We start from the raw sequence: 22,907 nt of genomic DNA, 5'->3' as shown, positions 1-22,907 counted from the left end.
TTTTTCTGTGGTGACAATGCACCTTGATTATGAAGTTCTGTTCCAAAGAAAGATCATGCAGCATTTTGTTATTATTACCACTTATTCATCTAGTAGTGCTGACCTAGAGATTGTAAATTCTTAAGCATGAAAGCCATGAAAGCCAGTTTGGTGACTTTGGGCCAATCACATTCTCTCAGCTAAACCAGGTCAGAGGGTTGTTGTGGTGGGGAAAATAGGAGGTAGGAATATTAGGCACTGTCTTAAGTTATTTCTATAAAGGCAGATTGTTGGGGGCAATAAGCTGACTTTGTAATAATGCCGCTTGGGGTGTGTGTGAAAGCCCTAACAAGCAGGCATATACATAGAATGAAGGCTACTGCTAAGCTTGTAAGCCGCCCTGAGTCTTCGGAGAAGGGCGGGATATAAATGTAATAAAAATAAAAATAAATAAATAAATCATGATCTATATCATTTTTAAGCATTTTTTTCATCACATTGAGTAGTAGTGGTGCCTGCCTATCATGGTCATAACTTGTGACAGTTGTAAAGTGGGTTGGTCACATGACCTATCTCATTTTATGACCTTTTCTGTTGTAGCTGTTAAGCAAATGGGCACAGCTTTGTCAAAAACTGGAAGTAAATGCTAATTTCCAGCAAAACCACTATAAAATGCGATCACATCACTATAGGACACTGCAAACAGCCATAAAAATGGCCCCATTTGCCAAGCATGGGAAGTGCAGTCACATGACCATGGGGAGGGGTTCCCTCAAATCATAGTATTTGAGATCCAGAGACTGATTGGTTTCTCCTGTGCTAATCTACTGGAAGAGTGAGTTTTGTATGTAGTTAAGGCATGAGTTCTAGACCCATCTTAAGCACAAAACAGATGGTGACTTTGGGCCAATCACTTTCTATCAGGTCTAAGAAGGAGGCAATGGCAAACCAATTCTGAAATCTTTTCAAGAAATTGCAGGGACTAGTCCAGGCATTCACCTGGCAGTCACTGACTTGAAGTAATAAGGGGGAAACAATCATCAAGAAACAGGACTATGTTTCACATAAAAGCTATGTGACACTTCATGCAAAAATTGGACTACTGACACTATTTTCTTGAACCCAATTGCTTTCACTACATCCGACTAGGGACTAACTTGTAGCCCTTCATAAATTAAGACAGGTTTCCCATTGATGTTTATATACTGCACTTTGTCAAACTGGGTTTCTATTATTTTGTGTGAACCTAATCAATTCTAATTTATTGAAAAAACCTACATTAAAACAAAGCATGACTGGGCCTCATATGTAGACTCAGTCATGGTGTGCTTCTTCTTGGCACCTATTCCAGTTCTTTGTTTCATTTTACTCAAACAAAAAGAAAATCTATGTCTTCTCCTTTTCCATCAGCAACCAGATCAAATTACGGAAGTATGAAAGTTTGCTACAATCATTTGCTAAAATTGTTCTGACAATTATTTTCCAATCATGTGTTTTCTTCATGTAGGCCAAAAACATGTAAAATAGACCATCCAACTGGAAACTGAGTTGAGTGAAATTGAGTCCACTCAATTGTGATTTGCACTAATCTTTAATTTTACTGCTTTTGAGAGTATATTTTTTATTGACATTTGAAGGTTCAATTAATTTTTTTCACTCAACGATCTTCAAAAATATAAAGCCAAATTACATCATCTTTTGTCTTCCTTCTTCAATTTACTTTTCTTATCTCTACAATTATTTATGAAGTGAGCTAGTTCAAGAAAGACTGACTGATCCAAAGTCACATACTTCAGTTGTTGGCATACAATGTCTGATTTTGAAGCTAAACAGGATCAAATCTGGTTTTGTTGTTGTTGTTAGTTGCAAAGTTGAGTCTGACCCATCGTGACCCCATGGACAACATTCCTCCAGGCCTTCCTGTCCTCTACCATCTTCTGGAGTCCATTTAAGCTCACGCCTACTGCTTCAGTGACTCCATCCAGCCACCTCATTCTCTGTCGTCCCCTACTTCTATTGCCTTCAATCTTTCCCAGCATTAGGCTCTTCTCCAGTGAGTCCCTCCTTCTCATTAGGTGGCCAAAGTATTTGAGTTTCAAATTCAGGATCAGGCCTTCTAAAGAGCAATCAAGGTTGATCTCTCTAGGACTGACCGGTTTGATCACCTTGCAGTCCAAGGGACTCGTAGGAGTCTTCTCCAGCACCACAGTTCAAAGGCTTTGGCGCTCAGCCTTTCTCATGGCCCAGCTTTCACAGCCATACATTGCAACTGGGAAGACCATAACCTTGACTATACACACTTTTGTTGGCAGGGTGATGTCTCTGCTTTTTAGTGTGCTGTCTAGATTTGTCATAGGTTTCCTCCACAGGAGCAAACATCTTTTAATTTCTTGGCTACAGTCCCCATCTGCGGTGATCTTGGAACCCAGGAAAATAAAATCTGTCACTACTTGCATTTCTACCCCATCTATTTGCCAGGAATTGAGAGGGCTGGATGCCATGATCTTGGTTTTCTTAATGTTAAATTTCAAGCTAACCTTTGCACTCTCCTTCTTCACCCACAACAAGAGGCTCTTTAGTTCCTCTACACTTTCTGCCATTAGAGTGGTATCATCTGCATATCTTAGGTTGTTAATATTTCTCCCGGCAATCTTAATTCCAACTTTTGATTCGTCTAGCCCTGCCTTTCTCATGATGTGCTCTGCATATAAGCTAAATAGGCAGGGTGACAGTATACAGCCTTGCCAGGCTCCTTTCCCAATTTTGAACCAATCAGTGGTTCCGTGTCCAGTTCTTACTGTTGATTCTTGACCTGCATATAGGTTTCTCAACAGACAAATAAGATGGTCTGGTACTCCCATCTCTTTAAGAACTTGCCACAGTTTGTTATGATCAAAGGCTTTAGCATAGTCAATGAAGCAGAAGTAGATGTATTTCTGGAACTCCCTAGCTTTCTGCATGATCCAGCATATGTTGGCAATTTGATCTCTAGTTCCTCTGCCTCTTCGAAATTCTGCCTGTACTTCTGGTAGTTCTCGCTCCACATACTGCTGGAGTCTAGCTTATAGGATTTTAAGTATAACTTTACTAGCATGAGAAATGAGTGCAATGGTGCGATAGTTTGAACATTCTTTGGCACTGCCTTTCTTTGGAATTGGAATGTAAACCGATCTTTTCCAATCCTGAGGCCACTGTTGAGTTTTCCAAATTTGCTGGAAAATTGAATGTAGCACTTTTACTGCATCGTCTTTTAAGATTTTGAATAGCTCAGCTGGAATACTGTCACCTCCACTAGCTTTGTTGTTGTTTAGCCTTCCTAAGGCCAACTTCACTTCACATTCTAGGATGTCTGGCTCGAGGTCAGTGACCAATTCATTGTGATTATCAGGGACGTTAAGCTCATTCTTGTATAGTTCTTCTGTGTAATTTTGCCACCTCTTCTTAATCTCTTCTGCCTCTGTTATGTCCCTGCCATTTTGGTCCTTTATCATGCCCATTTTTACATGAAACATTCCCTTCATCTCTCCAATTTTCTTGGAGAGATCTCTAGTCCTGCCTATTCTATTGTATTCTTCTATTTCTTTGCACTGTTCATTTAAGAAGGCTTTCTTATCTCTTCTAGCTATTCTCTGGAATTCTGCATTCAATTGGGTGTGTCTTTCTTTTTCTCCCTTGCCTTTCACTTCCCTCCTTTCCTCAGCTATTTGCAAAGCTTCCTCAGACAGCCATTTTGCTTTCTTTCATTTCTTTTTCTTCAGGATGGTTTTAGTTGCTACCTCTTCTTCAGGCACTCCCTTATATCTGTCACCTCTACTGTATATTCAACAGGGATATGATTTAATTCATACCTGAGTGGCCTAGTGCTTTTCCCTACCTTCTTCAGTTTAAGCCTAAACTTCGCAACAAGAAGCTCATGGTCTGAGAGTGTTTGCTATGACCACTGTATTCACTTGACAAAATTCTATCAGCCTGTGCCCTGCTTCATTTTGTACTCCAAGGCCAAACTTGCCTGTTATTCTGGTTATCTTCCACTTTAGCATTCCAATCCTCCATGATGATAAGTACATCATTTTTTGGTTTTAGTTCTATAAGGTGCTGTAGGGCTTCATAGACCCACTCAATTTCATCCTCTTCAGCACTGGTGGTTGGGGCATAGACTTAGACTACTGTTATATTGAATGGTTTGCCTTGGATTTGAACTGAGATCATTCTGTCATTTTGTGGATACTGTATCCCACTATTGTTTTTCCTACTCTTTTATTGACTATGAAGGCTACTCCATTTCTTCTGAGGTATTCTTACCCACAGTAGTATACCTGATTGTCATCTGAATTAAATTCACCCATTCCTGTCCATTTTAGTTCGCTGATTCCTAAGATGTCAATGTTCAGTCTTGTCATCTCTTGTTTGACCATATCTAGCTTTCCTTGATTCATGGATCTTACATTCCAAGTTCCTATAATGAAAAAATCTTTAAAGCATTGGACTTTACTTTCACTACCAGATACATCCACAGCTGAGCGTCCTTTTGGCTTTTGCCCAGTCGCTTCATTCTTTCTGGCGCTACTAGTACTAGCCCTCTGCTCTTCCCCAGTAGCTTATTGGACGCCTTCCAACCTGAGGGGCTCATCTTCCAGCATCATATCTTTTTGCCTTTTGGTACTGTCCATGGGGTTTTCATGGCAAATATACTGGAGTGGGTTGCCATTTCTTCTCCAGTGGATCACATTTTGTCAGAACTCTCTGCTGTGACCTGTCCGTCTTGGGTGGCCCTGCATGGCATAGCTCATAGCTTCATTGAATTATGCAAGCCCCTTCGCCATGACAAGGCAGTAATCCATGAAGGGGCAAATCTGGTTAGGACATAGATAAATCCTAGGGGATTCCAGGGCTATAGGCTAAACATGGGATTTATAGCATTCTGGAAGGAAGTAGCAGCAAACTGGTTTCATAGCCTTGAAAATGACATGGTTGTGTCCATGAAGTCACCAAGAATTGGTAGTTTAATTTGTGTTTTTATTAAGGTTAGCTTTGTGCCTACATCTGTCCAGGCTATGTTCAACAAATGAATCACTTGGACAATTATGCAATATTCAATCCACGAAGCAACAGTGTATTATGTTATTATTAATTTACTTAGCTCAGTATTAACCTCTACCCAAGGTTTCAGATAGAGATCCTTTCCAAGGTTCAAGCTGAAATCTTATGCAAGCCAAGTACACTAAGATATGGTCCTGTACACTTTGCAATTTTTCCCCCACACCATTTTCAAAGCCCAATAAATTGTCACCATTTTTTAATGTAGACAAGGCCATGTTTCCACAATCTAAAAGCTGTATGCTTCTCCCCAAGGGCTTTTTAAATTCAAATGATTTACTGACTGCAATAGCTGGATGCATGCCTTTTCCAAGGGATAAGGGTATCTCTTTTATTATTTGAATATAAAAAACCATTCCATGGTTGCCATGATTCATATGAATGTCATTTTGAATTACTTGCCAGACCAGGAGAATCAATTTGTTTCAACAGGCTAACAAAACTACACCTTCTACTATTCTTATTGCTCTCTTTATTTACACAGCATCATTATCCTATGCAACTTAGTTTTACATAATGGATAGCAAAGAGTACACCCTTCCAGGAAGTTCCTGATAAATTGGGAGAAACATGCCTGCAGCACAGTATAATCAGTCCAATAAGGGATTCATATTAAGGTATCAGATCCATATATTCTTTATATTTTCTTCCTCTGACTTGTTAATTCCTACCTTATACTGCTTGGAGGTAGTCAAGGTATCTATCAACATTTTGAGGAATATTTGAGAAAAGATATTTTCACAAGTGATTTGCGTTCTCTTTCATGGCAAAACTACTATCTTTATCTCAAAAGAAAATAACTGAATTTAAGTCAGTAGGCAATCAATATTCACTAAAACAGATATAAATTCATATCAAAATCTTGCATGCTATCTTACTGGCATTTCTTTCCCTTAACAAGCATATTCTTTTATGTGTACATTGTTTTTGTGTCTGTATGTGTTGGAGAGTGCCAATGTAGTGGTTAAAATGTTGGACTAGGAGTGGGGAGATTCAGGTTCTAGTTCTGGATTATGCTCAGAAGCTAAGGCATGACTTCTCAGTCCTAGATTGAGACCCTGGAAAACATTATCCACAAATATACTTTATACAACATGCTACGTTACAATACATAACAATGAAGAGTACAGCAGTGGGTTGATTGATGGGTAGATATGCATTTACACACATGCCAATAAACAGAAGGTTAAAGACAGAAAATTAAACATGAATTGAATTAATGATACTGATTAAAATTAATGGGCTGCAAAATAAGAAAAAACTCATTTGTGAAATTGATTGATCCTCCATGTATACACATATACAAAACCACAGTCTTTTACATAAATGACTTTATTTCCTATAACCATATACCAAACCTCAACTTATGATCATAAATGAACTGCAATCAGTGTTCCATCCTTCCAACGTTAGTAAAATGAGGACCCATATTGTTGGGGAAAATAAGCTGGCATTGTAAACCTCTCAGTAAAGCACTGTGGAGCAGTACATATGTCTAAGTGCTATTGCCATTGCTACAACAGTCATTAAGCAGGACATCATGACTGCTTCACTTGAAGAATGTAATACTGGAACTCCCAGTTGCAGTTGTTAAGTGATCTCATGGGTCATTAAGTAGATGGAGTACCAGGAAAGGAGTGTTGGGTGCCTCAGCGAGGTGGGGAAGAATGTGGAATTCCTAATGCAGGCCTTGTATGAGTGTATTTATACTCAAGAGCTGAAAATCATTCCTGCCAAAATCCAAGCAGGATTTTCAGCACCAGAATGGAGAGACAATCAACCGCCTGTGCCAAGACTAAAAGGTCATCACCCACACCTGTGAGCCACTCCACACTCCTTATCTAACTGTTGCTTCTCCACTCTGGTCCTGAAAAATCGTCCCTGCAAGCAGGATTTTTAGCACCAGAGTAGAAAGACACTCTCACAGTCTATACCAGGCCTACCTGGGCACTTACTTTACTGTGCTGTCCTTTCTCCCTACTGAAATCCAAGCAGGAGTTACAGCTCCTGAGTTGAGACACACTCATCCCTGTGCCTCTGCCAGGCCTCCTTCACCCACCCATGACAACCCACACTCCTTACCTTATCCCACTACCTCTCTACTCTGGGACAGAACATCCTGATTGGATTTTGGCTCCCTGTCTTTGGGGGTTGGCTGAAAAAGCTGCCTGCCAAAGGATTTCTTATCTCCTCCATGCATGGAACTCAAATCATGACATTTTCAGTTCCATGGCTGAAGCTTGCCGAATAAGTTTGGCTAATCCTTTGGTGAGCTGCAAGAACAGGAAACCTTTGGAGTTTCTGTTCTGCTCCTGCAGCCTGCTAAAAGAGTTCAACTCTCCTCTGTGTACAGAGCTGAAATCTTGAATGTTTCAGCTCTGTCTTGAAAACTTTAGTTTTGTTCCTGCACTCCCAAATGATTTTAGATAATCTGCCACAGTCCCCTCCACGTGCAGAAGGAAAACCAGGTTTCTCAGTGGATGGACTATAAGCTCTTTATTGCAAAAATTCCAGAGGGTGACAAAAGGAAGATAGAACTAACATCTATTTAACAGAGATGACAGTAACTTCTCTCATTGACAGAACATACCTGTCTTGGATTGGGATATTATTGTTGGTTTTGCTTTTAATTATTATACAGTATGCTGCCCATAGCAATAATCTCATTAAGATTGTTAATAAGATCATAGGTACACTTAAATAAGCAAAAAAAATAGCCCCTCCCTGTCTTGGTTAATGTATTTATCGTCACTTCTGAAATCTCTGTAGCAGACTCCTAGTAAGCTGAATGAATTCTCTTTAACTGTTTTGATATGATGTTATTTCAGTTCCCCTTTTTTTCACCAGGAATCTTATACTTATTTTGCAACAATTTTATATCATGGTGATTGTTGAATGGATCTAACTGAACTTCCCCTTTCATATTATTAAACACAATGATAGACTTTTTAACATAGTAAAAATAATGCTAATGATGGCTTTTAACAGCCTACAATTTAGTTATTCTATTAGATAAAGTGTTCAGATTTAGATAAAATATCAAAGTGTAGTTTAGTCCAACCTTTAGCTTCTAGGAACTGTAACACCAAGAGTACCCAGCCCATGAGACTTTCCTTCAGTGTGAGAAAGGTTTTGAAAGCAGCAGAGGCTAATTTTTGCCAATGAAGAACTACTTCACTTTAAAAAGTGAAAATATAATATTAGAAGTTCAACACTGAAAATGTTGTGCAATGCTTTGCACCTGATCTCAATGAAATGCTTCAAAGTGCCTGAGGGTGTGGAAGCCATGCAGTGTACATGCAGCCCTAATAAAGGGACTCTTAAGTTTAACTGGAAATATTCCTACAAAATATTTACCAGGGAAAGCTTGTGGACCAGGGTAGGGAGCCACTCCAGGAGCATACTGAGGATAGCCATACTGTGCCTGTGGTCCAGGATATCCAGGAGCTACTACTACGGGTACAGAATTATTTGCTAAAATAAAAGAAAGGCAGGTCAAATATTAAGAAACCTTTTTTCATTTAGGTGTTCTTAGACATGTATAAATCAAATAAATATAACTGCTTTTTAACTTTTAAGAAATGCTATCTTATTGGGAAGTTGCAGAAATAATAATAAATTTCAACTCTGAAATACATAAAACATTGGACTGAGAAAGTTACAAGTCTACATTTCAGTGAGCCAATGCTTAACAGGCAAAGAATACTTAATGGGAAGAAGTATTTAACCTGATATTATGTAACTCATAACAAGTTTTCACAACAAGCTAATTAGATTGAAAGGAGTTGGGAATTTCAGTGTGGGAATCCAGCAAGTTGTAAGAACTTAGTCACTATGTCCATTTGCTATAGAGTGTATTACTTAGATAAATTATCTTATTTGAACAGAGCATATGTGCTTTGCTGATATGAGTTTAGTATGTTGTATGAACCCAATTCCTATATTCATACTATAGATATATATTTTCCATGTGTTGCATTGATATTTTTGCTTATCTTTTACCAAGGCTGATTATATAATTATCAGATGCAACTTGCCATTCTAATGCTGGAATGGACATATTTTATTTGCTAAAGGTGTACAGTAGCCTTGGGCACTACTCTAGATACAGAAACTCTAACAGGAAAAGATCTTACTTATGTCACATAGTTCCAACTAAACTATCAGCATAAAGCAGGAGTAAAAAAACTCTACAGCATTCTCAATCATGCTTAATTAAATCTCCATGCATCATTTGTATATCAACATACTATTTCCTCAACATTTAGTGCAGTATGTTTCCCACATCCTCAGGGGTCGGTTCTCTCTCCCCTCCTGTTCAACATCTATATGAAGCCGCTGGGTGAGATCATTCGTGGTTTCAGGGTGGGGTATCATCAGTACGCTGATGATACCCAACTTTTTCTTTCCACCCCGAACCAACCCAGCGATGCCCTCGCCGTGATGTCCCGTTGCCTGGAGGCGGTCCAGGTCTGGATGGGGAGAAACAGGCTTCGTCTCAATCCCGCCAAGACTGAGTGGCTGTGCATATCGGCATCTCAGGTCAACCAGACTATTCCATCTCTAACGATGGGGGGGTGAGGTGTTACCCCCCGTTGATAGGGCTCGCAACTTGGGCATCCTCCTGGATTCACGACTCAATTTTGAAGACCATATAGGAGCCGTGACCAGGGGGGCTTTTGCCCAGGTTCGCCTGGTGCACCAGTTGCGATCCTATCTGGACCGAGATGCCCTACGCACAGTCACTCATGCGTTCGTGACCTCCCGTTTAGATTACTGCAACGCTCTCTACATGGGGCTGCCCTTGAGGACCACTCGGAGGCTTCAGCTGGTGCAGAATGCGGCCGCGCGAGTTGTGATGGGGGTTTCCCGATACTCCCATGTAACACCTCTACTCCGCGAGCTGCATTGGCTCCCGGTTGCCCTCCGGGTAAGATTCAAGGTGCTGGTGATGACCTATAAAGCCCTAAATGGCTTGGGTCCGGGATATCTGAGGGAACACCTGCTGCCGGCATCGAGCTCCCTTCGTCCAGTGCGCTCCCACAGGGAGGGTCTTCTCAGGGTGCCACCGGTAAGAGATTGCCGGCGGACGACACCCAGGGATAGGGCCTTCTCAGTGGGGGCGCCTGCCCTTTGGAACCAGCTGCCAGTGGAGCTGAGGACTGCCCCCGACCTCCGTTCGTTCCGCCAGGACCTGAAGACCTGGCTCTTCGAGCTCTCTGGCCCAGGCTGAGAATTATTCTTAATTTTAACTGGGGTTTTATTTATGCAGGGACAAATATAATTTTTTTAAAATTTGTTTTTAACTTTTGTATCTTGGTTTTTTAATCACCCTGTAAACCGCCCTGAGTCCTTCGGGAAAGGGCGGTATATAAATGTAATAAAATAAATAAATAAATAAATAAATCAAAGAATGCTTATTTAAACAGTTGCTGAAGGACAGAGTTAGGTATATTCTCTGGACCTTCCTTGAGTCTGTTCCTGCAGCCTGCCAAAAGAGTACAGCTCCTGAGTCTTAGCTACATATTCAGCTACTTAACCCTAACCCTTACGCTCTGTACCAATTATTTTACTAGATTCCCCATGGCATACTTTTCACATTTTAATGGCAATTGTTCTACAAACACTGAGACACCCTAAATTACCAACTGAGAGAGAAAAATGAATAATACTCACCTTTATTCTCCATAGTTATATACACTTGGTCCTGAAAAGTAAACAAAAGCCTTTTAACTATAGTATATTTCCAATTATGCCTGTAAATCAGTTGCTAAAGAGGAAATATTACACAAGCTTAATGTCTCCATGTTTGTGCTTGAAAAAAATGTCTTACCTCCTCTTTCTACAGACTGCATAATCTTTAAAGCACAATTATACAACAGAGTCTTCCCTGAGTTATAGTCTGAAAGTGGGAGGGAACTTGGGGACTGACAGACCAAGCTATCTGGCCCAGATCCAATTAGTGTGGCTATACGCTTTTCAACTGCACAGTCATTTACATGTGAAGATGACTTTCCACAGAAGCTTAATTGTAGAACTTTTAATAAATCATTCCTACACCCATGCTTGGTTACACTTTTATAAGCTGTTCTAGAATCTCTTTTATTTCTCCTTACCAAGATAGCCTTTTCATTTAATCAGGTTTTCCTGTAATTTGATTTGCAAGAGAAAACAACTGAGGGCACAGCTGTGTAAATCTAAACGAGACCAAATATTTACCCTTGGGCAAAGCCAAGATAAAGTGTAAGTCACGTGCTATCATAGATCCTATGTTAGATGAGCAATGATTGGGTAGGATGGGCAAATATAATGGTGTGAAGGCAGTTCTGTATAATTATTTTTATACCCATGCTTGGTTACACTTCTAGAAGCTGAGAAGGCTCTCAGAGAAGGTTTTCTTCCTGAAACCCACCAGTTGAAATTCTTTAACTGAGCAGGCAGGAAACATCGATTATAAAGGGGCGAAACCTGGCCCACGGATTAGTATTTATTTATTTATTTATTTATTTATTTATTGATGGGATTTATATCCCGCCCTATCTCCTGAAGGACTCAGGGCGGCTCACAATAAAACATATAATAAGTGCATAAATCAAGATAAATGAAATTGAGAACATCAGTGCAATAAAAAATTAGAGAATTTAAAAATGAATTAAAAATACTAAATATAAATTAATTAAGATGCCTGTCAGTCTAGGTCAGCTTGGTGGAACAGGTGTGTTTTGAGGCCGCGGCGAAAGGATTGGAGGTTTTGGGCTATCCGAAGCTCAGGGGGGAGCTGATTCCATAGGGTTGGTGCTCCCACAGAGAAGGCCCTCCCCCTGGGGGTCGCCAGCCGACATTGCCTAGCTGACGGTACCCTGAGGAGGCCTTCTCTGTATGAGCGTACTGGACGATGGGAATTTGTTCCCGGCAGCAGATGGTCCTGCAAGTATCCCGGACCTAAGCCATGTAGGGCTTTAAAGGTAAGTACCAGCACCTTAAATCTCACCCGGAGGGCAACTGGTAGCCAATGCAGCTCCCGCAGGAGGGGTGTAATATGGGAGTATCGGGAAGCTCCCATCACAACCCGCGCAGCTGCATTCTGCACCAGCTGAAGCCTCCGGGTGGTCTTTAAGGGCAGCCCCATGTAGAGAGCATTACAGTAATCAATACGGGAGGTAACGAGTGCGTGGGTGACTGTACGTAGGGCATCTCGGTCCAAAAAGGGGCGTAATTGGTATATAAGACGAATCTGGGCAAATGCCCCCCTAGCCACGGTTCCAATGTGATCTTCAAAACTGAGTCGTGAATCTAGGAGGACGCCCAGATTGCGTGCTTTATCAATGGGAGGTAACATCTCTCCTCCTATAGTCAGAGATGGAACCTCTTGGACTAAACGAGATGACGGTATGTACAGCCACTCAGTCTTGGCCGGGTTGAGTCGAAGCCTGTTTTCTCCCATCCAAATCTGTACCGCTTCCAGACAACGGGACATCACATCGAGGGCATCACTGGGTTGGTTCGGGGTGGAGATGAATAGCTGGGTATCATCAGCATATTGATGATATTTCACCCCGAAGCTACGGATGATCTCTCCCAGCGGCTTCATATAGATGTTGAACAGGAGGGGCGAGAGCACCGAACCCTGAGGCACTCCACAATTAAGAGGCCTAGGGCTTGACCTCTGCCCTCCTGCCAACACCGTCTGCGAACGGTCCGAGAGGTAGGAGGAGAACCAACGCAGAACGGTGCCTCCCACTCCCAGCCCCTCAAGGCGACGCAGTAAGATACCATGGTCGATGGTATCAAAAGCCGCTGATAGATCTAATAGGACCAGGACAGAAGAATAACCTCTATCTCGGGCCCGCCAGAGATCATTCACCAGCGCGACCAATGCCGTCTCCGTGCTGTGCCCCGGTCTGAAACCCGATTGGTACGGATCTAGATATTCAGCTTCCTCCAGGTTCAAAGGGAGCTGTCGTGCCACCACGCTCTCAACGACCTTCGCAAGGAAGCGAAGGTTGGAGACAGGACGGAAGTTGTTTAAAACAGCTGGGTCCAGTGCCGGTTTCTTGAGGAGGGGCCTTACCACCGCCTCTTTCAAGGCAGCAGGGAAGTACCCTTCACTCAGTGAGGCATTGATAACTGCTAGGAGCCAGCCTCGTGTAACCTCCCGAGAAGCATAGACTAGCCAGGAGGGACACGGGTCCAACAAACATGTGGCGGCACTTAGTTTCCCCATGATCTTGTCCACTTCATCCGGAGTCACAGGATCGAACTCTTCCCAAATGTACTTGGCCAACTTCATCGTTTTCCTCTCGTTAGATACTGCCCAGTCAGAGTCCAGACCAGCCCGAATCTGAGCAATTTTGTCCACCAGATATTTACTAAATTCCTCAGCCCGTCCATGTAGGGGGTCCTCTCCCGTCTCTTGACTTAAAAGGGAGCGGACCACTCTAAATAGGGCGGCCGGGCGATTATCTGCGGACGCAATGAGGGTGGTGAAGTAGGCGCGCTTTGCCACCCTCACTGCCACAAGATAGGATCTAGAAAAGGATCTTAACTGTGTTCGGTCAGACTCGGACCGACTGGCTCTCCAAATGCTCTCTAGGCCCCTTCTCTGGCGCTTCATCTCCCGCAGGTCCTTGGAGAACCAAGGAGCGAGTCGGGACTTGCGCCGGCTCAGAGGCCGCAAAGGGACAACGCGGTCGAGCGCCTCCGAAGCGGCCTGTTGCCAGGCATTAACTAAGGACTCGACCGGGTTGTGGGAGAGGGAGGTGGGAATCGGTCCAAGCGCCATCTGGAATTTATCTGGGTCCATCAGGCGCCTGGGGCGGAACCACCTGGTCGGTTCCGCTTCCTGACATCGGGGGGTGACGTGACGGAGGCCCAACCGCAGGAGGTAGTGGTCTGTCCATGAAAGGGGTTGTGATGTTGGAGTAACCCCACCCAGCCCATTTAGCCACTGCCCAGAGACAAAAATTAGATCCGGCATGTTTCCTCCCTCGTGAGTTGGGTCCTGAGTAATTTGAGTAAGGTCCATGGCCGTCATGGAGGCCATGAACTCTCGGGCCACTTCTGATGCACTGCCCAGGGAAGGTAGATTAAAATCTCCCAGTACCATAAGCTTTGGAAATTCGACCGCCAATCCTGAGATGGCATCAGGTAGCTTGGGTAGAACCGTTGCTGTGCAGCTTGGAGAGAGGTATACCAGAAGTAGGCCCAACTGACCACCAGGACCCCACCTTAAGAGGAGGGATTCACATCCGTCTATCTGAGGGGCAGTGGCCTCCCGCGGATGGAGGGTCTCTCTGATAACGATCGCCACGCCACCTCCCCTACCCTGAGCTCGAGGTTGATGTAGCACACGGAAACCTGGGGGGGATAAATCAGTCAGAGGGACCCCTCCCTCTGGGCCCAGCCAGGTTTCCGTGATGCATGCCAGGTCTGCGCCTTCCTCCTCGATCAAGTCATGGATGAGGGGAGCTTTATTCACAACAGACCTGGCATTAAAATAGATCAGCCTGAGCTCAGGAGTCAGACCTCCCTCTTCCCCAGGGCAGCAAGCGGGAGCCAGAGGGTCAGAGCGCGCCACAGCAAGAAGATAGCGTGGGCGTGATCTCAGAATACGATATGACCCTCTGCTCCTCCATCTGCTGCCATTCCCAATTACTGTGGGGATCGGTATCCCTGTCCCATCCCCCTGGTTTACAAGACTCTCCATGGCCCTCATATTGCCGCGACCATTGGCCAACTTAGGCTGAGACAGGTCCGGTGGGATCTTCCCCTCGATTTGCTGGGCCTGACCCTCCCCCCTCCCTAACCCTTCAAAAAATTTTAAAAGAAAACCCAAGAGCCTCTTCTTGGCGCCATGCCACCTCTCGGGGTCCCAGGACCCGTCATTAAGGAAACGGCGGCGTAGGTCTGATGGCCATCTCTGAGAGAGTGGGGAAGCTCTCAGGGCAAGTAGCTCACTTCTGGTGTAAGCCATCAGAGGTGGAAATAGGAGTAAAGGACGAGCTGGTAGGAACAACTGCATATCAAGACCACAGAGCTGAAGTAGTGGCTCCTGAGAACATGGTCACCCTCTCACAGTGATCAGGATCTCAGGGGGTCACCATCCAGCTCCGGGTAGGTCGCAGGAGGAGAGAGAGTCCGGTGAATGCTAGCATAGTCTGTTGGTGGATAACTTCGTAGCTCCGGTGATGAGCGGTGGTAGTTCATCTATCTCCATGCCTAAGATGTCATCGCGACCGAGGGGCTGTAGTCAGTCTCCGGTGAAAAAATGAAGGAGGGATTATCTGGACTTAAAGTTATGATCCCGAGAGGATAACTGCTATCTCGGGGGCCTTTCGGCACATCCCACCTCCAAATAAAGCTTCAGGTGGTCCCTGGTGAATTCCGCCCTCCAGACCAGATATAGGAGGGTTTTAAATGGCGCTCTAGCCTACAGACGGTGGCCATCATCCCACAGACCTCTGTCGTGGGGGGGGAGCGCGAAGATCTTATAGATGGGCAGATGGGGGGCAGCAGCCACCAATTCTGGAGCCTCGCCGTCCAGGCTACCTTTGTAGGCAGCCCCAGGTCGTTACAGCTCCTCCGCAGGTGGCTGCAGGGCCGGACCGTTTGTCTATCGAAGGGAGATCGATCAGGTCGTTGTATGTCCGTTGCAGGCTTCCACATGCCGCGCATCCAAGCAGGCCGCTTAACAGCTGATTTGGAGGCCGCCGCAAGATCCCACCGGCAGCTGCCGGCTAGTATATGCTCTCTGCCGGTCTGAACGAGCCAGAAAAGGCTGGAAACTGCGCGTTGCAGCCCGCCCATCACCGGCCGCTTTACAGGCTGCCGCGGGGTGCCGCCGGTTACTCGCATCCAAGCTGGCCGCTTAACAGCTGATTTGGGGACCGCCGCAAGATCCCATCGGCAGCTGCCGGCTGGTATATGCTCTTTGCTGGTTTGAGCGAGCCAGAAAAGGCTGCAAACTGCACGTTGCAGCCCGACCATCCTCGGCCGCTTTACAGGTTGCCGTAGGGTGCCGCCGGTTGCTTTCGGCCGTTGTAATTCGACCGTCAGCCTGATCGAGCCGTTCCGCTTGGCCCCTTCGAGTCCGGGAGCCTTGCCTCCTTGCCGCTTCGCCATCCCTTTCCAATACCGCCCCGTTGTTACTACTGGCGCTCATTACGGGCTCCACCAAAGCCTCGGAGGGTCCTGTCACCCATCCGGGCTAGGGAACAGCAGCCCCCTGCAGGGCTCCATGCCAAACTCGCATCCTTTGATCTCCGCGATCAGCTGCGAGCGGCCATCTTCCAGGAGGCGTGGCAAAAAAAAATAATAATAATAATAATAATAGTAATAAACCAAAAATTCCAAGATTATCCATATAATTAAAAGGGATAAACCTGACCTTAGAAGTCTTTTTTATTTTCTTAAGGAAAAAGAAAAAACAACAACAACAACAGCAACATATTTACAGAGAAATTTCTGAAAGGTCATCTGTACCCTGCTTTAGACTGTGCAGTATGAACAATAAAATTCACCATCTTCTTTTAATGTTGCAGCAAGTTACTGATGACTAGTACATAGACACATTTATATGTTGACTTTGCAATGCAGATAGTAATTCCAAACAGATTTTAAAGTATTTCCCTATTGTTTTGTTTGTTCAATCCATACCACTGCCAAAGCCATTTTATGATGGGTGATTTAATTTCTGTCTTGTAAACCAAATATGAAACTGTCAAGTAAAAGTACAAATGAAATGAAAGGAAGTGGAAGCTAGAACAAGGGTGCCTCCTAGTTCAGTGAGGAATTTCCCTTTACAAAGGCCATAAGGCAGCAAATCAAAACGTCAGGAAGCTATTTGCTTTGCAGGGTTGGCATCCAATGAATTAATGTTACAGGAGGAACTGAAAACCACAATCAGTTCTAAATTCTAAAATGAGCAAGAAAAGAAAATCACATTGTAGTGCAAGAGTGGTTTTAAAAGAGAAGCCATGCGTGTAACTTATTCTATTGTATTCATATTTATCCCAAGGAGGGCTTCATACCATCTGGTTCCTGTTCAACTGCCGTTCTATAATTATATTCCTAAAAAGCTAGACACAGAAGCAAACAGAAGCACAACTGCAGTAGGGCTAGACTGTTCAGCTTTAATCTTTAACTGGTTATGGAAAATCTGGACTAATAAAACATGGAATGAGATAAAGGAAAAATGGAAGTGAAAAAATATTCCAGTGAAATGGTGTCCTATTACAGGATTCAATAGTGCTGAAGCAGCAAAATGGTGTCAACATGGGACCAAGCCCTTGATCACTCCCAAGGGGAACACAGAAGAATTTGGAAGTCAGCATTCATTGCCTATATATAAAAGTAAAAGGAAAGGGAAATCCCAAGGAAAAAAAAGTGCTGCCTATTACTGAAGTTTGATGACTCTGATCCATTTTAGTTCTTTTAAAAACAACATAAAAAGTGTTATTCTATCTGGGTTACAAGAGAATGGGGTGCAGGAGGAACTGCAAAGAAAGAAGCTTTAAAGAAAAGACAGTCCTTCCACTAAACCTGCCTCCTTCTAGCTGCTGTCCAATAACTGTAAAGAACTTTCTCACCAGCTGGTGGCTTACAGGAAAAGCAGGAGAGTGAAGCCAGAAGGATAGCCTTGCTTATTGTGTGCTGTATATTCCAGACAGCACCATTCAGCAGAAGTGGAATAGATAAAATAAAGGCACATTGGAAACTGGCAACAGGCACAGCAAATTTTATAGCTGTAGAGTTGTGTACACCTTAAAGAATATGACAGATGACACTCAATACGATAAAAATGCCCAAAGCTAACAGATGTCATGTGACTTCAGACCCTGGAGGTGTGGGACTAAGGTGGAAAAATGCTATATTAACCGTAGAACAGCTATAAATCATCCTGGATGGGATGGGGAACAAGATGAACACAATACCATGGGAACACGGCTGAGAAAAATCTAGTTCCAGGTACTGTCTGAGTTGTGATTTGGTTCAGGTGGATAAGCATAGAAGCCAAAATCGTAGGGACCTATGGTGAGCCCTTTTAGGTGACCATTTTGTCTCTTTCTTCACTTCCTTCAACCTGAGGCAACCTACAGTAGCTATTTGGGAGAAGGGCCCAAGGCAAAACGCTATAGCCGCCCTGCACTGAATGCAGGACGGGGATGATGAGCCTGAGGCACGCAGCATAGTATCCCATATTGCCCTGACAAACCCAGACACATCTAAGCTTTCGCTCCTCTCAATCGTACGCCTGACGTTCGGTCTACACAAATTTTAAAAAAAAAGTACCGTAAGGAATCAGCTTTATCATTATTCTTTCAAAGATCGAGCCGACAGAACGGGAGGAAGAACGAGCGTAAACAACGAAACCGAAACCATTTCGAGAATAGCTTTCATTTTCCTGGTCTTTACGTCCTAAATTCCCCCCCCCCCCCAGGCGAGGAAAAGCAACTTACCTTAGCTGGAAAATAACCAGACTCTAGGGAATATCCATCTACTAAATGCCCGATTCTACCACGAGAACACCGAACATAGCCAGGCTAAAGTTTTTTCGCAATCAGTTGTGCGTGCCCCTCCCCCCGCCCCCCGTATGTTTATCTTCCCCCATCATTTGGACAGCCGCCCTCCAGCATCCACTTCTGCTCGATTCATTACCTCGACCGGTACGCCGTTCAGAACCTTCCTTTAGTAGAACGGCGCAGCAGGGGAAGAGGCAGAACAGTCAACAGGAGACTCCTCGATCAACTTCCTTGGGTCAAAACGCTGGAAACCAAACACCCCAGAGCACCGGAGGGGTGCGTGTGTGTCTGTGTGTGACTTTCTTCCGAATAAATGCACGACGTAGGATCACGTGTTAGCCCTGCATCTTAGGCAAAAACATCAGGTAAGCCCTTCCTTTAGAAACAGGTCTGAAGACTGAAGACGATCCTGGGAGGAGAAGAAGAAAAGAGGGAATGAATCCCAACGCGCTATGAAGTGGAATATTTAACTCCAGAAACGAGGATTATCCAGCTTGGTGGACGGTTGCCGTCTAACTTCATTGAGATAGAAGTCTCACTATAGTTGGCCAGCTTTGTTTCTAGTGTTTGGAATTTCCGGCGCCGAGCTCGACTCAGCTTTATTCTTATCTTATCGCCAGAAGGGAAATAATTTACCATTGTCGTCTTTCTCAATATATTTTCAACTTCCCTGTTGGGGAGTGGAAATTCCCAAAAGAAACTCTCCGTTCATTGTCAAAAGAGTGGGGCTTACTAGAAGCTCCTTGTGGACTTTTTTTGCTGAAACAAGAAAAAAAATGAACTTGTGATTTAGGGACTTGATTCGAAAAGAAAAACTAAGGAAAAGAAGCAAATTATGTGGTAACCTTAGAAAGAGGGGTTAATAGGGCTCGCAACTTGGGAGTCCTCCTAGATTCACAGCTTTCCTTAGAATACCATATAGTAGCTGTGACTAGGGGGGCCTTCGCCCAGGTCTGCCTGGTGTGCCAGTTGCGGCCCTATCTAGACCGGGATGCCTTATGTACGGTCACTTACGCGCTCGTGACCTCTCGTCTCGACTACTGCAACGCTCTCTACATGGGGCTACCCTTGAAGATCACTCGGAGGCTCCAACTGGTACAGAATGCACCCGTGAGAGTTGTGTTGGGAGTTTCCCAACACTCCCATGTTACACCTCTGCTCCGCGAGCTGCATTGGCTTCCAGTTGTCTTCCGGGTGAGATTCAAGGTGTTGGTAATGACCTACAAAGCCCTACATGGCATGGGTCCGGAATACCTTGGGAAGCACCTGCAGCCGGCGTCAACTTCCCTCCGCCCAGTACGCTCCCACAGAGAGGGCCTCCTCAGGGTGCCACCGGTCAAAGAATGTTGACTGGTGGCCCCCAGGGGGAGGGCGTTCTCTGTGGGCGCGCCGGATTTATGGAACCATCTTCCGGTCGAGCTCCGGATGGCGCCTGACCTCCGCTCCTTCCGGCGCGATCTCAAAACCTACCTTTTTGAACAAGCTGGCCTGGCCTGATGGGATGGGGTTGGGTTTTATAAATCTGTTTTAACTTTTTTTAATGTGTACTAACTTATTCATGGGCATTGTTGTTTAATCGCTTTTAATTTTTGTATCTTGTTTTTTAATATGTTCACCGCCCTGAGTCCTTCGGGAGAAGGGCGGTATACAAATTAAATAAATAAATAAATAAATAAATATATAAATGTAGCTGCTGATAAGATCAGAAGCTGCTCCTTTGTAACTTTTCTTTTTCCCCCTCTCTTTTTCTTTCTTTTAACTTGCCCTGCATCTCCAGCCATCTCTCGCTCAGGCTTGTGTGGTGCTGCCACCGGTTCAGCTCATTCCCCTCCCCCACTACCACTTTTCTAGGATGGTTGGGTACCACCTGCCAGGTGCCAATGTACCACAGGTGGTACCCCTACCACTGGTTGAAAAGCCCTGCCCTAAAGCATCACAGGGAAAACCACTTCCTGTATGATTCTGATCTTTGTAAGTATAGACACAGCATGGCATGTGAACCTTCATAGCTACTTTAAACAAGTGTTTGTGGCATATTTTTGACTGTTTATAGACAATCCTAAAAAGCAGAATGTATTCATTACTTCAGTGTATTGAATGTCAGTTCCGAGGCTGGTTATTACTGAAGACATGTTGCCATCATTTTAGTGGTCTTGATGTTTAATCTTAGTCCTAGTTAGTCCCACTATGCTCCTTGATTCTAGAGTTCATTTGCATTTTCAATCATCTAAGTTGTATCATCAATGTAGTGCAAGTTATTGGTGTTTTCTCCTTCAATTTAAAGCTGTGCCCATTTTCTTCCAATCCAGCCATTGATAGAGATGAAACACATTTACAAAGCATTCAAAAGATACAATTGAAAACTGAGGAAAGAAAAAGACTAAAATAAAATAAAAATAAAAAGACATCCTCATCCAGTGGTCAACATGCAAATAAACAGGGATAAACACCAGATAAACAATCAAACAGGAAACAATGTCCAGTCATAGTACCACCAAGGAGGAAACCACACCTTCACCAAATCTTGCAGTGCAAACTACTGTATAAACAAAAGGCAACAAACCTCATCCTCATTTACCAAGTTGGATAATGAATATCTGGAAGCAAATCACCAGGAATTCCACATTAGTACTCTGAAAGATCTTCAGGTCTTCCTCAGTATCATGTTGAATGCCATCTGACATGTGGGGTGCAGAGAAACAGGGAGCCGACTTTGAAGACCATAGCCAAGAACTATTTTATAAGCAAAGAAGACTGAAATATTTGGAAGAGATTCAGACTCCTTCCTGATTCATTAGGATAGACTGTAAGAGGGAATAAAGAACAATCAGGCTTGTGAGGTTCTATAATTATATCCTGTTAAGTTTGTTTGCTGATCTGGTCTGCTCCCAAAATCTGACAAAGGCAAAAATCTGTCAACTGGCAGTATATGGTGAACCTCTTTATGTGGTATACTCATTAAATTTGGGGACATAGTGTTTGCCTTTTAAATGTGTTTCTGGTAGCCCATTTTTTATCCTGTCTTACACCTTAGCATTTCCCAAATCTAGATAATTGGGTTTTATTCAATAAACTGGGTTAAACCAACACAACTTGGGAACTAGTTCAAAATCATCAACCAGTTTTTCCTCCATTTTTAATTCTCATAATTTCCAATGAGCTTTATACCTCCCATGCATCAGATTGTGTTGTAAAACTGATTCCAATGATATTTTCAAAGGGAAATAAATTATTACATCTCTGAAAAAGGAAGAGGATAAAGAAAAATCCTCCTTGCATCATCACGAGTGGCAATCAAGAATGCAAAAGAGAAAAGGATATTGCTACAATTAAGCAATAAAATAAAAACCATACTTAAAATTTCCTCCTGCTTAACAAGCGCATGAGCAATGGACATTGTACAACAATCAGTGCAGCTATTATCTGTTAAGTACCATCCAGATGATAATATCACCTGTTTTTTATTATTATATTATTGTTTTTTTTTAAAAAAAAATTAGAAACTGGAAAAAGAGTAAACATACAGGGAGCCAGCATATTTTGTATGATGAAAGAGGAAGTTTGAGAAGACATAGAAACATAGGGCTGTAAGGGATCTTGAAGGTGTTTAGGTTCAGTCCCATACCCAAGAGAGGAAACACACTATCCCAGACAAATTGATGTCTAGTCTTTTCTTGAAAACCTCCAGTGATGGAGCACCCACAACTTTGGGAACCAAGCTGTTCCACTGATAAAATTGTTCTTATTTCTCCTTAGATCCAGATTTGATCTGTCTTCCCAACTGTTTGCATAATTCTGACAACCAGAATAACTATCCCTAAAGATGGATTTAATATTTATTGCTATGGCTGCAAATAATTAACTGTTCTTCAGGTTTATATTGGCTTACAAGTTTATAAGTTTACAAACTTTAAACCTTAACTCTTAAAATTTAGTTTCAGCTTTCCTAAAGTTGCCATGGTTGAGAAAAACTGGCTTACAGTGATGTATTAAAATCTTTTCCACAAGATTAAATTATTTTGTTCTCTTATTCTTGATTCAAGATCTTTTGATACATACTTCTTACTGGGTTTTTATACCTAGTACCTTCTTATCCAATTGAATAATTTCCATGCTAACTAATATTAGCAGACTGTCATTGCATCTGTACAATATGCTAACTAAATATGCTAAAATAAATAAAGATTTATTTTTAAGAGTAAACAAACTCACGTTCATGATTTAGGTCTCCACCCTAATTAGCATCCTTGTTAAATGCCAACCATTGGGTTCATTTTGCATCCAGTTTTTCATCTGCCTGCTGCTGTTACC

At 43.3% G+C, this 22,907-nt stretch overlaps 1 protein-coding gene across 2 annotated transcripts in view; it reads right to left on the bottom strand.

The window, feature by feature from the left end:
- PLSCR1 (phospholipid scramblase 1) overlaps positions 1-19,240 on the bottom strand; it is a 33,308-nt gene extending 14,068 nt beyond the window's left edge. The window contains exons 1-3 of one of the 2 annotated variants that reach the window (XM_081329205.1): positions 18,733-19,240; positions 10,753-10,783; positions 8,434-8,550 (exon numbers count right to left, since the gene is read on the bottom strand). In XM_081329205.1, coding sequence (XP_081185331.1) covers positions 8,434-8,550; positions 10,753-10,765 — 130 coding nt within the window. In that variant the 5' untranslated portion in view covers positions 10,766-10,783; positions 18,733-19,240. Of the gene's footprint in view, positions 1-8,433; positions 8,551-10,752; positions 10,784-10,909; positions 10,926-18,732 lie in introns of those variants that run through there. The other variant, XM_081329206.1, reaches the window with a different exon arrangement.
- Between the last annotated feature and the right edge of the window lie 3,667 nt (positions 19,241-22,907).

Source organism: Vipera berus (genome assembly GCF_964194415.1).
Source record: "Vipera berus genome assembly, chromosome: 5".
Taxonomy (NCBI): Eukaryota; Metazoa; Chordata; class Lepidosauria; order Squamata; family Viperidae; genus Vipera; species Vipera berus.
This window is presented reverse-complemented; position numbering and strand designations above follow the sequence as displayed.